Below are 21,092 nucleotides of genomic sequence, written 5' to 3' on the forward strand. Positions count from 1 at the left end.
TTACAGTGGGTCTCATTGGCTTCTGTATTTTCTTTTACAATCTAATTTATGCTTTACCATTTGTGATCTAGGAAGCAACTGAAACAGGAAAACTGTAGCTGATTTTGAGAATTCTTGTCTGAAGAGAAACCACAACAACAGGCATCAGTGGCACAGATGAGAATGCAGAGGAACACACACATGCTTGACAACCAGTGGGCAAGGGATGCAGGATTGGGAAGGGATGCAGGACCCCATTCCTGAACATTACTTTACAAAGAATGGTAAGGATTGCTTTAGTAGTGGGAAAGCTGTCCAGACTGAGGAACACATATTCACAAACAAAGATGCACCAGCACTGCCAGGAAGGACAGGCAAATCCCTCTGTTTGTGTGTCCTTTCTCCAGGTGTCACAAGTTCACATAAAAAGAAAGATCCACAGCTATTATCATATGAAACCTAGCAAGATCAGTCTTTAAGCCAGAAAAATATCTCCTGAGATGACCACTGCTGTAAACAGTGATCTTTAGCAGAAACTTTTCTTTAGGCCCATTGGATGCAGATGTGAGGATGGTGAATGTCTCATACTACTCCAAGAGAACAGTTTCTTTTCCAGTTTCCCTGCTAGATTAGAATATCCAGAATCACTTTCACTAGGAATAGCAAGGCTGTCAGGAAGAACATTAAAACAAGTATTTGAACAATTTCTCTGAAGCTGGACAAAAATAACATTTGGAGAATCAAAAGGCTCTTTTTATCCACTATCTAGATCACACCAGATAATTACAGCTTCTCACAGTCTCTCAACCTCTCTTTCTTATCTTTTCTCTTTAAAATACCATGAAATATCCTTCCATAGTGCTGACAACATCACTGTTACTCTCCAGTAGTTCCAAGACACGGTGCATCACCACTTCAGGCAGCGAGGGGCTGTAGCTCTGCCGAACACAACTCAGGACATGAAGGAAATGGCAGCCTTTTTCAGCATCTGCAGGAAAAAGGAAAATACAGCCAGGCATGGAGGAAGTATTTCAGTCTGCCTCTTTTGAGCTATCATAATACAGATCAATCATGAAAAATACCAGAGCCCTAGATACAGAAACAGGTGTGTATTCAGAAGAAAGAGATCCTCTCTGTGCCTAGAGTTCTCCAATTATCAACTGTTCCCAGTGACTTTTCTGGGAAGTATCAGGGCTGTAACAGTAGTAATGAGGGGAAAAGATAGCTCAGTCTTGACAATTCTTAACATACAAGGTTCAGTAGAACTTGGTGAGGAGTTTAATAATGTAAGGGTACCTCTACTGTCCACCTATGCAGGCCATCCAGTTTTTTCAACTTCAGAAGGAAGCAAATGGAAGTCATTTTACTGAGACCCACCTTCACAACCTCTAGCACAGCAGGGAGGTGCGTTGCCAGGGCCTGTAACCGCTGGCCCAACGCTGGCATCTTGTGGAAAATTTGCTGCACTGCAACTGCATTCACCTCACAATGCTATCCTACCCCTACCCTGCAGACCACCCAGGCAATTATGGGAGTAGAAAGTCATGGAACCATCAGTATCAGATTTTGTCTCCTTTTAAGTGGAATTATCCCTGCAATGTACAAGAGAACAGAAGTTTAAAATAACCCCCTTTGCTAGGGGCAAGCACAGAGGTCTTTCATGACTGAACACATCTCTTCTCTGCCAGGTGGGGCATTGTTTCAAGCTGTCCCAGGCATCATTTCCTCCAACACAGCCTGTAACCCAATACAAGCAAGCTCTCAGTCCCCCATATGCTGAGGTCCACAACCTATTTTTCCACATCAGCTGACAATGGAAAACAGACATAAATCAGATTTATCAGGACAAATTATTTTCCTTCACCTTAGTTCACATGATGCAAGGCAAGTTTGATAAGGGTACTGAGAAACTGCCATGGGCCAGGAAGGGGGTCTATATTTTGTTGGGTTTTTTATTTTTTTAGTTAATTCTCTACTCTAGAATCTGCTAAGCTCCAGAGCTGCCTTAGAACCTGCTGAGAAAAGTCACTGGTAGATAACAGTAAATAAACAGTTCAACCTAATTCTGATTAGGCTGTGAATCAGGCAGAAATACTTCCTCAGAAGTATCCAGCATGATAAAAAGACCTTTGTGGCCAGTAGCCAAAAATGTGTCCACTACCCTGGGAGAGATAACTGCAGAGAACAGAACAATGCCTCTACCTGGTCATAGTGATTGTTGTTGCAAACAAAATAGGTAGCTGCACTTTGCATTTGTCATAGGTTTGTCATAAGAAAGTCAAATTGCCCATCCCTGATATACAGTAATTTAAATCTCAGTGAATTACACTAATGACTCAAGTGTTACCTAACAGTACAATGTGTACCTACCCCCTAGATGCTGGTCGAAGACAGCACTTTGGGGAAGCTGCAGATGTGTACAATGATTAAGTAGACCCAAAACACTCCTGTCCCTCTTTCACTGACATCCTGGGTTCTTGCTTTTGTCCAGCAGCTGAGGGAAGCCAGGCTGTCATTAACTGTCCTGCCTGACAACCAACATCAGAGGGGACAGAGTTTTTAGAACAACTACCATTTGCTCACTGCAGACATCTCACACAGGGTGCATTCTGACATATTAAATTTAATGTCAAGTGGTTCTGGTTTTTGTCCTCTCTTCCATTAGCCTGATCTAAGCCTAAAATTCATAAAACAGAGAAACAGGGCCAATTTATATAACAAAGAAACAAACCAAGACCCAAATCCATTTTGCAATTCAGTCTGGAGTAGAAATGTGCTATCTGGCTATATTAAGTTTCTAGATGGACCCACAGTGGTCTTTCATGAGTGCATTTAAGATCAGGTATTATAAGTGGAGCCAAGGACTAGGATTGTCATGTAGGCACATTACAGATCAGGGCTTGTGCAGCTCTGAGTAAGCAGGCAAATTTTTTTTTAAAATTTGTACAATAGTTTCAGACAGCTGGGTTGGGCCTGGGAATGTGTCACGACTACAGCAATGGGGCGAGGCGTTGCCTGGAAAACTGGCAGAGAAGTAACTCATCGGAGAGAAGAGTTTGAATTGCCATAAATCATCCTTCTTGTCGTGGAAGATTGCTATTACTCTTGGAGGAAAGCGGGTAGGAATTTCTCGCAGACACAAGAAGCAGCCCTGGAGGTGAATGCCCGTGCGCTGCTGTGCCGCTGGAGCCGCCGGCAGAGGGGGGCGGACACCGCGCCGAGCCCCGCGCTCCTGCATCAGCCCCGCACGACAAATCCCGCCCCGCCGGCTGGGCTCCAGCGCAGCCTCTTGCCTTTGCGTCTATTGCCAACGACCAGGACATCGAAATGGCCCTTCTGGAAACCAGCAAAGGGACCCTGACCTGGAAGTTGTCCTCTTTACAGCGGGAAACTAAGTAGGAGGAAAGCTTCGAGGAGAACAAGAGGGTTTGTAAAACAGTTGCTAATTTTAAACTGCTTATTATGGAAAACATGGCTTTGAGGGCTCAGTCTTTTCTGTGGCTGATCTACAAATTACTCTCTGCTGTTGACTTTCCTGACCGAAAGAACTTCCCAACTTGTCATGGATCACAGAGTACTTGACCAGTGTGACAATGCACAAGGGAACAAACGGGAGGCAGTCACCCAGTGCCTCTGTCAGCTGTATAGAGGTTCTGGCCTTGATAGTGGTATAGTTATATTAAAAAAATCAGGTTACCAGGAGAACTGGCTGATGTATAAAATGAGCAAAGGAATGATTTGACTCTTAGAGAAATTATGTTTGTTAACTGGATAAAAGACAATAAAACAATGTGATACAGCAATTTGTTGCACTGAAACACCCTCAGGCAAACAAGCCCATATTAACGTGCATGCCCAGTAGTAACCCCAAGACCTTGTCTACAATTGTGTGACTTCTTACGAGAGACAGTTAAAACTCAAACTTGATTTTTCCTGACTTAGCCTTTTTTTCACTGCAGGATAACCATCATACTCCAGGTCTTGCAAGTGCTATTGTAGTTATGATAGTATAGGGATATGAGCAATTTAAGATTTTATGCCTTATGTTCCAGCCAGTCATTTATTCTGTACTAAAGCACATTCTGTCCCACAAATAGCTGCACTCCGGCAGCAAGTGATCCCTGCTGGCACATTCTATCCCATGAACTGAAAGACACTCTGTAGCAATGTACTTGTGTAATTAGAACACATTCAAGTCAGGCACAAGTTATCTCTCTGGCAATAAGACACAATAGTTTGATGAACAGGGATAACTCAGCCACCTGAGGCACCTTATCTGAAAAGAAATAAACTTTGTTCAACTGAAATCCTTAACTACAAAGAAATACCATCTGAACTCTACTTGATCTTAAAATCTCCAGAGAATACCCTCCTGACTTAAGCAAGTTTTATTGTTGATTTAAAGGAGGCGGGGATTTCACCTTTCTGCATGGTCACTTTTGTGTCAACTCCCCTGTAGAAACTGAACCAGCAAGATTTGCTACTTCTCCAGAGTGCAAAGCAACACCTGCTAGGTGGTGACCTGACTTCATTACATTTGGTTCCTCCCAAAATCCAAGTATTCTCAAAAGATACAGATCTAAGATAATGGCTGCTTCCTGCAGCAGAAGTTTGCTTCCTGCTGGGCACACCTGCTCTTTCTCGTTCCATGCTCACAGGAAGCTGCTCCTGCACTCCTGCTTTTAGCTATACTGATTAGCTACACCAGCAACAGATTGAGTTAGAGAGTGAGGACAAGCAGCATATCCAATCCAGCAGCAGGAGGAGATATTGTCATCAGTATATCAGCACCAGCTCAACAGAGCTGGATCACTCTGCTACTTACGCTTGGGTTTTCGACAGTCTTCTTTAATCACATCAAGGGTCACTTTAAACAGCTCCTTATCATGCTCAGTCACCTGAAGAAAAAAGGAGAAACTGGCCTTGCTGTTGAAAAACAATCCAATGCCATAGTGTATTCATAATTACACTCTGCATTTCATGCTGCCTCCAAGACTAATAATGAATGTCAAATCTCCAGGCAATATTTTTACTACTATTAGCAGCATCCATGAGTTAGGTGAAGAACATAATACAACTAAATTTGACCCAAAGGAGGGTGACTGACTTAGCAGAACAGCAAGCTTGAACCCACTTTGATAAGGAGAACTGCCCTGGGCTCCATGTTTCAGTTGGCTCAGCTGGATCAGAGCAGTTTGGCAGCCCAGTGAACACAGGCAGAACCTGGAACAACTCAGTCGGTGATACAGAGGTACAACCAACAGTGAAGTAAGCTGCAGAAAATACTTCTGAGTAAACTGAGAGCACCTGGATGTCTAGCTTCTCTTTCTGAAACATTTCCACTATTTCTGTAATATTTTTACTGTTTTTACTGATTATGAAAGTCATACTACTGAACTTGTTTGCAACAACAGCTCAATTCCTTACATAGTATAAGTCCTTGGAGCTGCTAGGTTTCTGGAAAACCACTCCTTTTTCTTGTAGCATCTTTATTGCTTCCTTAAAAACACTATGAATCCTTTTGGAACTGGAGTTACTTTCTGACTTCACCTGGATAGAAAAAAAGGAATGAAGCAGATGGTGAGAAATCTCAGATCAACCAAAGTTACCAGCAAAAGCTACAGATGCTTTCAAGAAGAAGATAACTTCAGATTATCTTTAACATTAATTTTGTTACACATTTTTCTTCATTTAGTAATTTACAAATCCTATCTGTTATGTATGAAATAACCAGTATCTCTGAGCTTTAAATAAAACCCAAACAGCAGAAACTTTTACCAATCTTAAGGAACCACAACCTCTAAACTGCCTTCTTTGTGATTAACAGCTATTTGGTGATGCACAGAGAAATCTTTTTTTTTGGAATATACTTGTGATGCTTGCAGATCATTTGACTTTTTTGTTAATCAAGCTTTGTTCACTTTAGAGTTTTCCTGGTAATAAAGGTAGGAAGGTAGGGAAATCAGTATTTTGTAGGATGATATTCAGGAGGAATCCCATCTCCTGATTTCAGGAAAAGGAGAAAACTGACAAAACCAGTATCTGTTTCTTGCCACCCTTGTTCCAAATTTTTACAAACATTCTCGTCATGCTCTCAGGAGCTTCTCCATAGCCTAATTAAGTGAAAGGATAAAAAGCATGCAAGAAATTAAGACAAGTATACAAAATAAGGAAACAAAGGATTCAGTTTTGAGGGCAGGTGGGAAATCAGTCTTTGTGAAAGGAGAATAATGTGTCTGGAAGTCCATAACTGAGGTTATTTAGAACACAGGTTCTGTGTTTGCCACACATCTAACAGAGTAGAAGGAAGGAAGGGGAGGGGGAAAAAAACCAGGGAAAAGTAGTGTTTGTTTGGAAGCAGAGCAGCGCTAAGAGAGTGGAAGGACAGCTAGGGAAGTAGAAGGAAATAATTCCTTGTGGAGAAGGGAAAGTATGTGTAGATAAGACCAAGACTGTAATTTACTTTTCTCCATCTCCATCTGTCCTACTGTGTCCTTCAACCTCCCATTTATCTACACACACTGCTTCAGTTTCCCAATTGCTGTTTTCTCATCTGTTGGGAGCACACTGTGCTCCCTGTGGTTTTCTTTGAGAAGGGAGCTAAACTCCTTCCCACAAACCACCATGAGATAACTAGAACCACACCAGAGCAACCAGAGCAAGATTTGCCAAGCCATTCCTTCAACTATCACCATAAATGCTCCCACCCTGTTCTGAACAAAAATATCAGACTTCACATATCCTACTTCACTCACCAGAAGCAGCTCAGAGCCTCGGGAGTGAAGCAGGCAATCATCATGAACCAGAAAGAAAGTCCATGAATATGCAAAATGGACACCACAGGAGCAAAGGAAGAATATCTCCTCACAAAACATTCATTCAATCCATTTGTTCTCAAGTGACACTCCAACAGCCTGGAAGCTGATGTTCGTAACTGGGAATAGTACTGGGATCCAAAAGGGATATTGGTGTTAACATGCATCACAAGTTTCTCCCTCCTGTTCCTCCAGATAACCCTCAGGATTTCTACAGGCCATAATCACATCTCTCTGTTCCACAACAGCTCTCTTTTTCCTCTCAAATCACTAGTAAAAATAATTGCTGAATACTTCAAGATAATTAACACAGAACAATGGCTGTTATTCTCAGTTTAGTTTCCTCTGTTTCAGACTGAATGATTCAGTGCCTGAACCTTGTCTGTCCTCCTGTCCACCACAGCATCAATCTGGATAACAACAGACTCTACTTCTAATTACAAACTTGGCCATGCATCTGGACACTGTTCCAGACACAGCATTAATAGCACTAAGGTATTTCTCTTCATTGTGCCTCTTCTGATGAACTGAAGAAATAAACATAAAATGCACCAGGAAGGATTAAGTGAAGAGTGAATATTTGCTCACAGAAACGCACACTCTCGCAGCCATATGTAAAATGAAGAGACTTTGCCTTTCACTCAATGCAGTAAATAAATCCTCAAGAATGTAAGAAATTGCTAGAAAAGCAACCAACTCAAGACTCTGATCAATTTTTAATGTGAAAGCAAACATTTGGGGAGAAAAAAAGATAAAAATATTTCCAAAGAAGCACAATAATTATTCAGTTTGGCTTACCACTGAAATACTGTCAGAAAAGGGAGATAATTAAAAACAGACTCTGTGTGAACTGACACACAACTCAGCCTGGATGGATACTGAAACAGAATCACTAAGAATGCAAGTCAAGGCATTGACAGAGTGAAAGCAGCGAGGCCTTAATATAAGTAAGCAGCTGCTCCATATCAGCACTCTTGTATGTGCTGCAGAATCCACAGAAAAGGGCTTCATGGCAGAAGGACTGTTTCTGAAAACCAAAATAAGGCTCCTGCCTATTTTATTAATACCATATTTTTGTATATTAATACAAAAATATTATGTACTATTGGTGTTTAATAGTACCATAAAATGACAGGAAAAATTTGGGGTTTTTTCTTAGTGTGCTCTAGAACCTGCATCCTCCTCTCCATTCCTCTGGGTAAAACAGCACTTAAGTTTCTTTGTCAACACAGTCTAAAATTGCTTAGTCTGCTCTTTTGGTCCACCCAAAATAAATCCAGCATCTCATCCTGCAGATGCACAGGTCAATAGCACTTCTCCCCAGCATCTCTCACAGTGTTCACAGCTCCTTTTGCAAAGTGCCCCCCTTGGGCATGCCTTAGTTTCAGGGTGCACCATTTCAGATTCTCTGAAGCAGTGACAGCAGGGTCTTCCCCCTGTCTTCCAAATCAGGTCCTTTTCAAATAAATTAAACTGTTCATCCAAAAAACATGAGCATTCAAAGATCAGTCATCCCTTTTGTAAAACACATTGTGTGTGTGTATGTGTGCAACCTGACAAAGAAGCAGCTATTAAATAATAATTTTACTATCATTACCCTCACTCCCAAAAATGGCCAAGGGCTCTGTAGCACAGCCAACAGAAGAATCTATGTATCCAGAATTAAGTTGGTATTTTAATCAATATGTTCCAACTGACAGGCCTCACTGATAGCTCAGTGGGCTGATGCTGTGCAACCAGTTATTCTCAGATCTTTAAAACAAGACAAATTCTCTGCACAATCAATAATAGGTCAAAGAAATGAAGTGGCAGAGGAGTCAGTGAGTCTGTTCAAAACACTGGAACTATGTAACCTTTGACTCATTATTAATCACACCCTGGTGGTGTTAAAGTTTCCTGGTATAACTACACATTTGATTCTACTCATGGAATCACCTTTTGCAGTTTCTAATGCAATGTTTAATCCTGGGCTTAGGCATGTGACAGTTTTAGTAATAGTGATCCTGGACATGTCAATCCTGAAGTCCTATAATAAGCCTTGCAATATACATATTTAAAGCAGTGGTGACACTTCCTCAAGAGGCAGAAAGACAAAGACACTGCCTCAAGAACTTACAATGAACCGTGTTACACCTACAGTACAATGTACAGGGTAGACACAGACAGTGTGAGCAACACTGCAAAACTTCCTGCTTTAACTATTTCTTGTTGGTGACCTTGAGATAATACTCAAATCAAGAGGAGTACAAAGAGCACCCTCTGGAAAGCACAACTCAAGTTACGTGTCCAAGCCAGTGACATTCATGAACTGGAATGGCAGCACTAAAATAGCACACACTATAGCTTATGCATGGCAGAAGGGCAGAAATATTGTTAATCAAGACTGGCTGGTTTAAAGCATTTCAGTTGAGAAATTGGATGGATCCACTTAACGTAGCTTTCTTTAAAAGAGGGACCAAAGGCTTGTCTGTTTGCCAAACATAATTGCCTAAGTCCAGCAAATATAGTCTGGAGGTTCTCTAAGCACAAAATTACTTTTTCTTGTTTTACTTGTAGTCTTCCTTCGGGCACCCACCCCACCAGACTCAAAAGTCACTTGTTTTAAGGAGCAGGGAAAAGTCTACACCTTTAGGATAGATGGGGAACTGGTTATGCAAATTAAAGGTCCAGTGGCTTTAAAACTCATAAAAGATTTGTTAATTTTTAACTATTTTTAAAAGCAGTTAAATCCTCTTCCTCATCATCTGTAGACTATAAAATTAAATTTTCCCTAGTATATGTCTGAGAAGAGGAAATTATTTCAGTTCTGCCAGATGCATTTGCCAGAGGGAAATTTATTCTGGATAGACAGAAGATTGCAGTGCCAGGGAGGCATCAGGACTGGAACAAAGTATTTATTGTAGGACATGTATGGGTTGTGGAAAGGGCTCAGCTACACAAAAATGCTGAAAAGCAGCACAGAGATGCTGCCTACCTCAAACTATCCCAGCTAACTCCTTCCATTTTCACCCTCTGCTCCACTCCACAGCAGCTCATCACCTCCCTGGAGAAAATATTCCACAGGGAGAACCCTCCCACTATGGTGAATATCATGCAAGTGCTTTAAAAGTTGGGAAAGAGATGAAGGGGGAAAGGGGGAGAGGAACAGAAAGGAAACAAACAGTTTAACAGCAACTTGTGCTCTAGAACACTGGAATCTGGATTTAAAAATTACCTATACATCCAAATAACTCCTCCTTTTAGATCCAGGAAAAGTGCAAGAAGTGAACAAGTGTGTATATTTTGGCATAGCCTAATTAGCTGAGTAGGCTCTGTAACTCCTGCCTTGCCAAACAGGCCCAAAATAGCATTGTTCCACATCACCAGCACCATTTATCCTCTTGGTTTGAGGGCAGTGCAAAACAAAAGACTACTGAAGAGAAAAGAAAGGAAGAGGGACAGAAATCTGATCTATTACACTTCCTTTTGTGGACAGAACTGGGTACTTGACCCTTTGCCAATTATTAAAAGTGACACCTTCTAGAGACAGAGTAGCTGAACAAGGAAATACATTTCCAGAGCATTACTAGGCACTCCTAAGGCATTCGTGCCACTTGACAACTACAGGTCCTTCCTTGTGCAAGAACAGATAACCTTATTTGCAAGAAATTAATAGTAAAGGACAATAAGGAGAACTGCAATTTCTAAATAAGCATCTGTGTGCCCCAATTCCTGGGACATACACTCACATCCTTGTATCAGGGTCAGGAGCAACTATTAATTACTATGATAGCTCTTCATGACTGCTAACAACACTGATGCTACAGTATTTTTCTTGGTTTGGCGTTTTTGAGTTGTTTTTCTTTTGGTTGGTTGATGTTTTGTTTGGTTTGAGTTATCTTGGGGGATTTTTTCGGTCTTTCTATGTTTGTTCTGCACTAGTTCCTACTTTAAATGGCTTTGTAAATTATTTATTTTGGTCTTTCTATAAATGCTGAAGCGTTTAAGTTTCCAGTATTGGACACAATGGCCACTACTTTCTTTAATGTAAAGTATTTGGGAACTTTTCATACTGTTCCAGCTGGTTTAGAAAGTACCAGGTGCCATGTTGGATAATCTACTAGCAAACTTTTCTGTCTAAAATGAGAATAGCTCCTGCTAGTGCTAATATCTATGTTTGTTTTAAAGCAAACCAGGAAAAAATGCTTTAAATAAAAACAAACAAACAAACAAACCACCCCAACCCAGCTATCAAGAACAGCTATCAGCAGCAGTTCAACAAGGCCAACAAGAAAAGAGCTACTTTTCATTATTATTTGACCTCATCTGCAAGAGACTGGCTTTTGTGTTATTTTTGCGGGGTTTCTTAAGAATTAAGCAAATATTAGAAGTCAACAGAACATAGCACTTAACATTACAGTGCACATCAAAATCAGGGTGAAAATGACTGCCAGGGATTTATTCCTCTACAGAAAAGCAAAAAGTAAACAAATGAATCACAACACTCCAGTTTAAGTTCCAACTGCCATTGCTTTCATGGTAAAAGATGTAACTGTAAGCTTTGCAGAAATATATCGCTTCATGCCAGTTCAGAATTTGGTTTGTAATTTGTCCAACTAATACAGAATAATATAATGCCATTTTACAAAACAAGTTTTGTTCTGTTTCCCATTCTGCAGCTGATCAAAAGGTTATAAACTCATTGGAAAGTTTCTTAATAGTTTCATTACATGCAACTGCCTGTAAACTGATTTTAATTTAATCCCACCTTCTCATCCTTTCAATCATGGCCTTTCACAGTTAGGCATTTCTAATGTGAGAAACATGTAGCAGGGAACACTGTTCATCCACTCATGATCATAACCTCCTCTTGAAAGCTGCATCTCTATTAATATATTGAGCTTTAAATGAGAAACAAGACAAAGATTTTGTGCTCCCTTCTCCTGATCAGATTCAGGGTCTCCAACCTCTGTCTGAAAAAACTCAAGCACCTTAAAGGAATCTCTTTTTCTGACACTGCTACTACTTCAAATCTAAATAAAGTAGTGACTGTTGCAGGCTGTAAGATTGCTCAGCCCTAACACAAGATTACCCCTAATAACAGAATGTTCTTACATTACTTTTTCCAGCCCAGTTTTATGTCTAAAGTAACAAGATTTCCTCAAGCTCTGTAAATAATTAATGTGTAAAGCTAAAGCACTAGTGTTCTTTGAATCCTCTGAAGACACCAGTCTCTTATCTGTTTATGCTTTAAAAAAGTACATGGTATTATTTCCCCCCACTAAAAGCAAGGAACATGTGCATTCACTCACCTCCTCACAGGTGGGGCTGGGTAGATGCACACCCATCAGAGACACCAGAGAATCAACTGTCTCCAACTCCTGCTGGTAAAAGGTCTGAATTTTGTTTTCTAATAGAAAGCCTTGCACTTTCTCCTGCAGCATATGAACTGAGAAATTCTGACCCTCCAAGTCACTACAAGGATACACAGAACATGTCAAAATGTAAGAAATGGGTTTTAGAACAATCACATAAAGTCAATTCACTGGACAGGTTTCAAAGGTCAAAGGATATTTTACTGTCCTTAAAGAATTTGAATTTAATTCCTTAATTAAGCCAGATAATTTTCATAAGTGTAAACATTCAACTGTTCTTCTTCGATCATTTGCTATTACAGTTCTGTGAATTTAAGATCTGCAGTCTCTGAAACAACACTACATGCACCAAGCCTCCCAATAAGCATCCAGCTTCCCTGAAACTGAATACAGGAGTGGGTGTTTAACTCAGCTTATTGAGGTTATGTATTTGTGATTTGACAATGACAAGGGCAGGAGAGCATTTCAGTGGATAGCTCCTCAATCTTACACATAAAACAGTATCAGTCAAGGATACTTCTCCATCCTCTCTGACCTCAGCCCCAAATCTTGCTCTAAATCCCAACTTTTTTCACTAGATGAAATAGGTCTGTACGCTTTTACTGTATTTTGTTTTCTTCCTAATATTCACTTTAGTTCAGCATTATATTTCTTTCCTCAGATTATGGACAAGTATCTCATCTCTATGTATAATCAATTATTTGGGAGAAAAGCACACTGTATATTAATGCAGTCTAAATCACAGCCAGGCCCTGTTCTATTTTTTTTCCAGAGTTATTACAAGTAAACAATAATAATAACCCATACTTCGCCCCAGGAGCAGTTCTGCATACTGCATTTACCTCTGTATTTCCTCAGGGCCCTTGAAAGGTTTATCATAAACTTCTCTATAGAGACGGGGTAGCTCCAGCATTCTTGAAATCTGGACATCACACACAGGATCATCCACTTTATCTGGAGAAGCAATGAGAACATGTAGACCTGGCCAGGACTGCCATACAATTTCTTAAGCAAGCAAACCTGAGGCAGCACAACAAAGCTTCACAGCCAGTATTAAGTTGGCAAAATTTGTTCACTGTGGTTTTTATAAAAACAAACCACAAAGGCCAATCCTTCTTTTACAGTTTACAAGGAGGTAAAATGGCCTGTTGTGGTGCATTACAGATTATGCTTTTGTCTGAAAACTTATTTAACCAGAATTTATGATCTCTATTTTACCTTTCAGCAGCCTTTATCCATTAAATGAAGTTAACACATAGTAAGGAGCTTTATTTGGGCCAAAGTGAAAGCAATTTAGAGGCTATTTGACTTGCATGGCTCTCTTTGGTATTATTACCAACCCATGAATGGGTTGTATATACTCATAAATCTTCTGTCTGGAAAGGAGGGTTGAACTCCCTTGCAAATTTAAGCTAGAGCTGAAAAATCTAGACTTTTTATCTGACTTACACAGGGTTTTTAAAAGACGGGATTTTCTTCACTAAAGAAATAATTTCAGTATTATCTCTGTAAGATCTCACTGGAGAAAACCAACTCTTACACAACAGCACAGACATGGAGCTGAGAAGAAGTTATGTAACTGGAAGTTCCCAGAGCTGTGGGCTGTAGAGCCTTGCTGCTCCAAGAGCTGTCAGACACAGAGGCAGCACCTGCATGCAGATCTGTGCCTGAGGAACACTTCTCCCTCATCCTGCAGAGCCAGGGAGCTGAGGGAAGCCAGGCTTCAGTGGGACACTACCCATATGCTGCTGCCTGCCCATGGAATGGATTGTACAGGCTGTGACAAACAGCAGCCACTTCTCCAAAGCCCTCAGTGAAGTGGGACACAGATGGTCACCAGCTCCCTCTCCACAGGCTGTGGCTGCTCTGCTTCAACACAGAGAAATCTGAAGAGCAAATCACTCTTGCAGACACCCAACCACACTATCTGTGTGGTGTTCTTGTATGCATGCTAATCAGCTTCTACAGTTTTTCCAGGAATGCTTCGTTTACAGGCAATCTAATCTCACACATTACATAGTGTGTCTTCTAACCTTATGCTGCTACAATTCAAATAAAGATATACAGATGAAAATCCTTAGAAAAATGAAATCCCAGAAAATAATGTGAAAAATATTCAATTAATTACATACAGCTCAGATGTTTTCACAGATTCAGACATCTCAGTTACCTATATCACAGATTCATAACACTCACAAAAACATGAAGCCTGAATTTCTCTTTTTTGCCTATAGGTTCGGATGTGACCTCTGACCCTGACAACATCTCCAATCTCCAGCTTGGTTCTCTGGCTTACTGTTTCTTGGAGTTTCTTCAGCTGTTCAAACACACTGAGACTGCTGGGTGTGCTTGAATGACCTGCAAGAAGTGAGGGAAAGGGAGTCAGACACTAAAGTCAATGCATTAATTATCCTTTTGCATGTATACACCTAAGCACCAGAGGAGTCTTATCACTAAAAAAGGGTAAGGTCCCAGGCACCATGTGTCCTGGGTAGGAAAACTTCTGGGTGACAAAATTTGATTACTGTATTATACTTATTTAAATTGTTCATCTGGGGAAAATACAAAAGGGAGAAGGTACTGATTTACCACTGAAAATGTCATAGATAGGTTGCAAAATTGAAACATAAATTTGAAATAGTTTTTGTCATTTTTTGATTTTATCATGCTAAGATGGATGAGAGGGGAAAAGAAAAGTTAGCTGAACTTTTTATACAAAAGAAGAATGAGTCATCTGAGGTGGGGCCAAAGCATTCATGTGATGCAATTTGATGTCTACACTGAGGGGAATGCAAGTGAGGTGAATGCAACTTGACAGAACTTCAGGGTTTACATAACACAGCTATGTAGGACAGTAAATCCTTCATAATTTAAAACCTAATTATTGCTCCAAGTATCCCTGATCACAATTACAAAAGGCTGGAAGAAAGTTTCTTGTTCCCCCCAAGAGCTTTCTTTAGCAGGTAAAAATGAATGAATTGCCATTCTTAGCATAGTGTCCATCCAAGCACTACTGATGTATGTGTAAAATAAGAACACAAGGCTGAAAAGCATTCTTGACCCTCATTCTATTTCAACCAGTATTTCATGCAATTCCTTTTAATGCATCTAAGTTCCTCATTTAAGTTCCTTAAAACTGATTTGATTGCGTGTCTCCTATTTTTTTTTTTGAGAGCTGTGCCAGATCATCACCTCTCCAAAGTGAGAACTGTCTTCTACATTACAGTTGGGACCATTTGTACCACCTGTCATAGGATCATTAAATATAAGTATGAATTATCTGTCTGTATAAATGGGCTTATTCCACAGACATCAGAGTTTTTAACTTTTTCATCAAGCTTTCCTTTCTCCAGTCTATTAATATGTATCCCTAACACTGCAGATGACACCAGTAAGATTTATTTTGGTAGGATTTGATCAGTTCCATATTAGGGTTGTCAATCCACTACAAGGGCTTCCAAGAAGATTCAAAGTAGAAAGAATTCTGGACTTTGATCTACAAGAATCAGTGGGAGAAAAAGCAAAGAGACAGCCAGACACTAGTGAGTTGTTCTGCTAGTGAATGCAATATTACATTAATTTCAAATGCACAATTGCTGCACATTTAGGCCTTGCCCAAATTGTAAAAGACAGCTGGCATCCTCCCACTGTGTTTGAAGCTACTTTCAAGTTCATTGGTACAGTGTCTGTATGAGCAGGAATATGTGAATACAAACAAAGCAAGGATAAATCCTGAAACCATAATCACAAGGACAGGTCAATGGGCTGCCTTTGGAAACAGAAGTTGTGGCACGTTTCCAGCCTAGTTCCTTACTAGATGAAGTCACAGAAAGAACCTTAACAGGCAAATTCTCTCAACAATGTCACAGCATAGAACTGAAATATCATATTACTCAAATAAGGAAAAGGCAGGGACAGGACATAATGTAATGCTTGTATTGGCATCACCCTCGAACACAGCACAAAAACTAATAGAAAATTCCCAAAATGGCCCAGGGAGTATGATGTGATGGGTTATTATTAAAAAAAAAAAAAAAACCAAAATAAAACAAAAAAAAAAAAGAACAGTTGAATTTGCTCTTCTGCAAGTTTGATCACTTACTAAATTACTTAAGATAGACATAAGTAAAAACATACAGTCAAAAGAAGACTTATTTATTTGTTAAATTACCTGATAAAGGTGTTTCTGCTACCATGGGATTTTTCCAGCAGACACAATTTATAACTCCAGTACTATCATCCACTGCAAAAAAAATTTCAAGAATTACAGACTAGGAAAGAAGGCAGTCATGTTCCAAGAAGTGAAGATATATAAACATGTAGGGAGATAACTGCCAAGGACATCTCATTCCAACTAGTTTGGAAGGTAAAGTGTATGTCCAAACTCTACTTGCATATTTGAAATAATTTCCACAGTTGTTTCAGACATGGAAGTAGCTCAGCACCAGATGTGCTGATGTGCATAGTCAGCAAAATAACAGGTATATTCTCAAAGAAAGATCATATACTAATTTAAATGATGAGGCTTCAGTACATATATTGGATACTAAGGGGTTTCAATCTTGTTGATAAGGCCAGGAGAAGAATCAGTTTTGTAGTCAGACAAATTAAAACAGGAAACCAGGCACAAACTACAGGAGCATTACTGTTACAGTGAGAAAACATAACTTCAACATTTGGGGATAAAACCATGTGAATAAACCAGGAGTGCAGCTACCTGCAGCTGCATTGTTTTCCATGCCAATATTATGCTCAAAGTCTGCTGGTCTTTGCAATATAGGATGATGTCCAGGGAGCAGAAAGGCAGCTCCTCTAGGCAAGAAGGACAGAAGACTTGCATACTTGTGGTTCTACTCTAAGCAAGGAATTCCTAGTTTAGAGTGTAGGTGCTGGTGGCATGCATGCCACTTCCTCTGCTGAAAAGGCTCAACATCTTCTCCTGAGCACCGAGCTGCTCTTCCTGTTCTGCCAGTGTCCAATGAAAATAAGTTTGACGATTTCTGCTCCAGGCACTGCAGTGTTGATGGCAGCAGGAAAAGACAAAACTCAAAGGAAACTAAAGTCTGTCTGAAGAATCAATTTTCTGTCAATCAAGGGACTGTATATAGATGGCCTGTGCAACAAACACTCTAAATAGAAAGACACTAAATGTCTGTCAAGGATCATCCAGCCAATGCACCTTGCTTCTTGAATGTAACATCTCCAAGACTGAGATTCCACTCCTCACAAATGGAAACCTGCAATTTTCTTCTGCTCCTTAAACCAGGTCCATGACTAAAAAAGTATCAGCAATGTTTACACGAAGGTGCTGATTGATACCTGCAGTAATTTCCTCTGGGAACCATAGTATCAAAGCAAAATTCCTTTGCATTGTCTCACATGCTTTAAAACAATCTCCCTATATGGGGGGGGGTCTAATTGCAAATTATTGTTTTGCCTTCCTGTTTCCAAGCAGTTTAGCTGCACATTCCTATTAGAAAACTAACAGCACTTATAAAATGCAGGCAATTCCAAATTCCATCACAAAAATATGCTCCTCTCTTCTCTCTGTTTTGAGCTGCTGTGTAGCTTTAATTTTGTACCAGAGCACAGATAATGATCTGCTGGTAGGATTTCCTCTCCTTGGTACAGACAGACAGCAACTATTTTAGTCGGAGGCAGAACCCTCATAAGCCCTGGCCAAGCCATCCATGCAAGCCAGCAATGGCAACAAGAAGCAGGGCAGATAACATTTCACTCTTGCATTCCCACAGTTTCTAGATGTTCCAGCTTGCACCAACCAAGACAGACAGGCTTCCTACCAAGGGCTTGGAAACAAACCAAGTAAGACTGAAGGATTAGGAGGCCAGACTCCTCCTCCTCAATGTAACAGCTGAAAACAGACTGACCTGTACTTGACCACAGAAGGGATCTGGTAGCAGAGCAAGGTTCTGAAACAAAGTTTTGCAATTTCATGGATGAAAGCTTTGAGCAAAAAGACAAGTAACTCCTGAAGTACAGATGAATGAGAACCCTTGCAATTGTATTCTAATTAGACATGAGAATGTTGATCTATTTTAAATGCACAAGGGGTCTACAAACTTTTGAAAACTTCCTGTGCTCCCTGTGCCGCCCTTCCTCATCTCTTTAGGTTTAACTTTTGTTTATTTGGGTTTTTTGTGGGTTTACTTTTTGTTTGTTGCATTTTTTCCCTGGTTTTTGTTTGTTTGTTTGACTTTGATTTCTTTGATTCTTGCTTAATTATTTGAGGGGTAGCTCAAAGCTACCTGCTAAATGAGATAATTGTCTAAATTTTTATTTCTTTATGACAAAAAGGGTGTGGGTCTTGTCAGGTCTGCATGAAACTACTGAGATGCTGGAGAATTATTTTTTTTAAGTCAACTGCCATTCAGCTTTTCAAGTAAGTTTTGGAGTACAAAGAAAACTACATGTGATGTTTGGTTTCATTAAAAAGGAAAGGGGACAAGAGAGGTCAGAAAGGTGCATTAGGTAAAATATGAACTTGATCAAAGCTATGTTTTAATTAGCTTTCTCCTAACTTATCATAATAATAGCAAGAAACAAACAAATCAAAGTGTCAAAATCAGAAATTACACAGCATGTAATTTTTATTTTTTAAGCCAGGAAAGAGTATATTAACTCTTTTTTTTACAATTATAATTTTGTCATCAGTTCTGGCTGTAGTTTTCAGCAGAGGACCTAAGATTCTTTAAAGTGAGTGAAGTGTATTCTGAAACAGACAAATAGGAAATGAGGGGGGAGGATCACGGCAGGGACACAAAGACATTTCAGTTCCCTATCAGAGGGAAAGTACAAAGGGGGAATTGCTTTGTAAGTCACTTTTAAGCAGATGGAGAGTGAGCAAGCCCTGAGCAGTGTGTGTCGCTCCAACTGATGCAACCCCTGTGACTCACCAGAGTCTGTTGAACCGAGAGATGCAAGAAGTTACAAGCAGGAAACTGTCTAAGAAGTTACAGCTTTGTGCTGGCAGAGTTGGCCTGCCTGAAAGGGAGGGCAGGCTGGGGAGGGACACCCTGGCAGGTAGCCTGAAAACTCAAACCAGGAACTGCCGGAACAAAGAGTGGAGTTGGATGTGAAAGGACAGCAGGAAAGAAAGCCAGGCTTACTGTGAGCTGCACTTGAAGGTCGGCTGATCTAAGGCCTTAATTCCACTACTCGGCAGTTCCTTTTAATTCTATTCCTCCACTTTCTGCTCCAGTCAAACATTTTCAACAAGTTTAGTTGTTAAACTGATGCTGAGAACAGCATGGAAAACCCTTACCCATAGAACTGGTTTTGTCTTGGTCATTTTGATTCTGTCTTCCTCACTTCTCATGAAGTGATAAATGCATTTGCAGTCATTGCCACCCTGCAGCAGTTTGATGCTGTGGAACCTGGTTAATTCATCAGCTGTATCTTCACAGTACTCCTGAGGCTCAGGGAACTGCAATCTTACAGGCAAGGGAACTGGGAAGGAGAGGCACCTTGTGACTCACCTCCACCAGGTGAAAATCCATGGCAGAAGAAGACACTGCCCATAAGGGCTTCAATAGGATCTGTGCATTTGGCTCCCTCTTCCTACTGTGAGGTGACCTCCCCCCACCTTTTGAAACTTGCCACATCACCACTACTCCACTCTGCTTTTTCTCCAGATGTAAAAGACAGCTGAACAAAATGACAATCAGATGTTTCCATGTTAATAAAACTGAATACTGGGAAAAGCAGTATGGAGGAGACAACTCCCAGCTGGTGTTGGAAGGACTGGTACTATGATGCTTGAGTTCATTTGTTAAAACTCTTGTGCATCTAAACATAAACAAGCTCCTTACAGCTATTAGAAGTTGGCTCCAAGTTGTGACAAGACGTACAAAAAGTAAGAAGGGATTTCTAAGGTTCAAATGTGGAAGAAGTGATTTCCCATTTGTGGGCACTGTTAAATATGTTTGCTTCTAACCAAAGGTACTGCAAATAGGAGAGGAAGGTGGCAGAGTCCAGTGACAGAGCAACACCCAAAATTAAGATTTGCTGCATGACCCAACATTAATCAATTACTCTGTGCTATTTAATTCTCTATTTTTGAAGCAGAGATAAACAGCAGCTTCCCTACATTTGCTAAGTAATCTCAGCTGTAGATATACATTGTATATATATAATGTATATCTACAACTATATATATATATATGTATATATATGTATATATATGTATATATATGTAGATATACATTACATATATATATATATAAAATATATATATATATATATATACACAGATATATATATACACAGATATATATCTTAGGATAAGAGCACATTTGTTTCAAGACTCCACAATGACCATGTTAGGAAACCTTTCAGTTGTAACAGTAACTAAGATAAAAGGCTGAGAAGTGCAAGAAGAAAGAAAGACATTTTCCTTACCTCCACAATTATAAAAGGCATCTCGCTCCTTTGTTTGAACCACTATCCCAACAACATCCACCTGTCTTATTGGATGTCCATTATAAAAGAATACACCTAGAAACAAAACATGCTGGATTAGTGTAACTATTTCTTTCAACAACTTACCCTACACAGTCACATTTGTCAATAAAAAACATACTTTCTTACATATTTAATATATCTTAAATTATACAGTGCCTGCACAGGAAAAATCCCCTGTATCACTGAAGACTAGGGACACTAAAAGGAGAAAGTATCAGCTGGATACAAAAGCTTGCTTTTGTAGAGTGTCAGAATCTTATTAACCTCTTGTTTTCCTGCACATCGAAAAAGAGTTTGAATGCTGCAAGCATTAGGGGGTTTTTGTTTGTTTGTTTTGTTGTTTCATTTGGGTTTTTGTTTTGCTTTGCTTTGGGGTTTTTTTATATCTTCATAAGGCTTCAGAATAAATAATAGAACACAAAGGAAGCAGTTTGAGCTTCTCACAATGCAGCTGTTCCTGATT

The 21,092-nt window shown here is 39.9% G+C and overlaps 1 protein-coding gene across 2 annotated transcripts in view; it reads right to left on the reverse strand.

Moving 5' to 3' along the window:
- STN1 (STN1 subunit of CST complex) overlaps positions 1–21,092 on the reverse strand; it is a 38,223-nt gene continuing 17,131 nt past the window's right edge. For both annotated transcript variants that reach the window (XM_021536302.2, XM_021536303.2), the window contains exons 3-10: positions 20,567–20,662; positions 16,320–16,391; positions 14,345–14,506; positions 12,991–13,102; positions 12,086–12,248; positions 5,407–5,529; positions 4,805–4,877; positions 1–967 (exon numbers count right to left, since the gene is read on the reverse strand). In XM_021536302.2, coding sequence (XP_021391977.2) covers positions 810–967; positions 4,805–4,877; positions 5,407–5,529; positions 12,086–12,248; positions 12,991–13,102; positions 14,345–14,506; positions 16,320–16,391; positions 20,567–20,662 — 959 coding nt within the window. In that variant the 3' untranslated portion in view covers positions 1–809. The remainder of the gene's footprint in view (positions 968–4,804; positions 4,878–5,406; positions 5,530–12,085; positions 12,249–12,990; positions 13,103–14,344; positions 14,507–16,319; positions 16,392–20,566; positions 20,663–21,092) is intronic.

The sequence above is a fragment of the Lonchura striata genome, chromosome 7, assembly GCF_046129695.1.
Source record: "Lonchura striata isolate bLonStr1 chromosome 7, bLonStr1.mat, whole genome shotgun sequence".
Classification (NCBI taxonomy): Eukaryota; Metazoa; Chordata; class Aves; order Passeriformes; family Estrildidae; genus Lonchura; species Lonchura striata.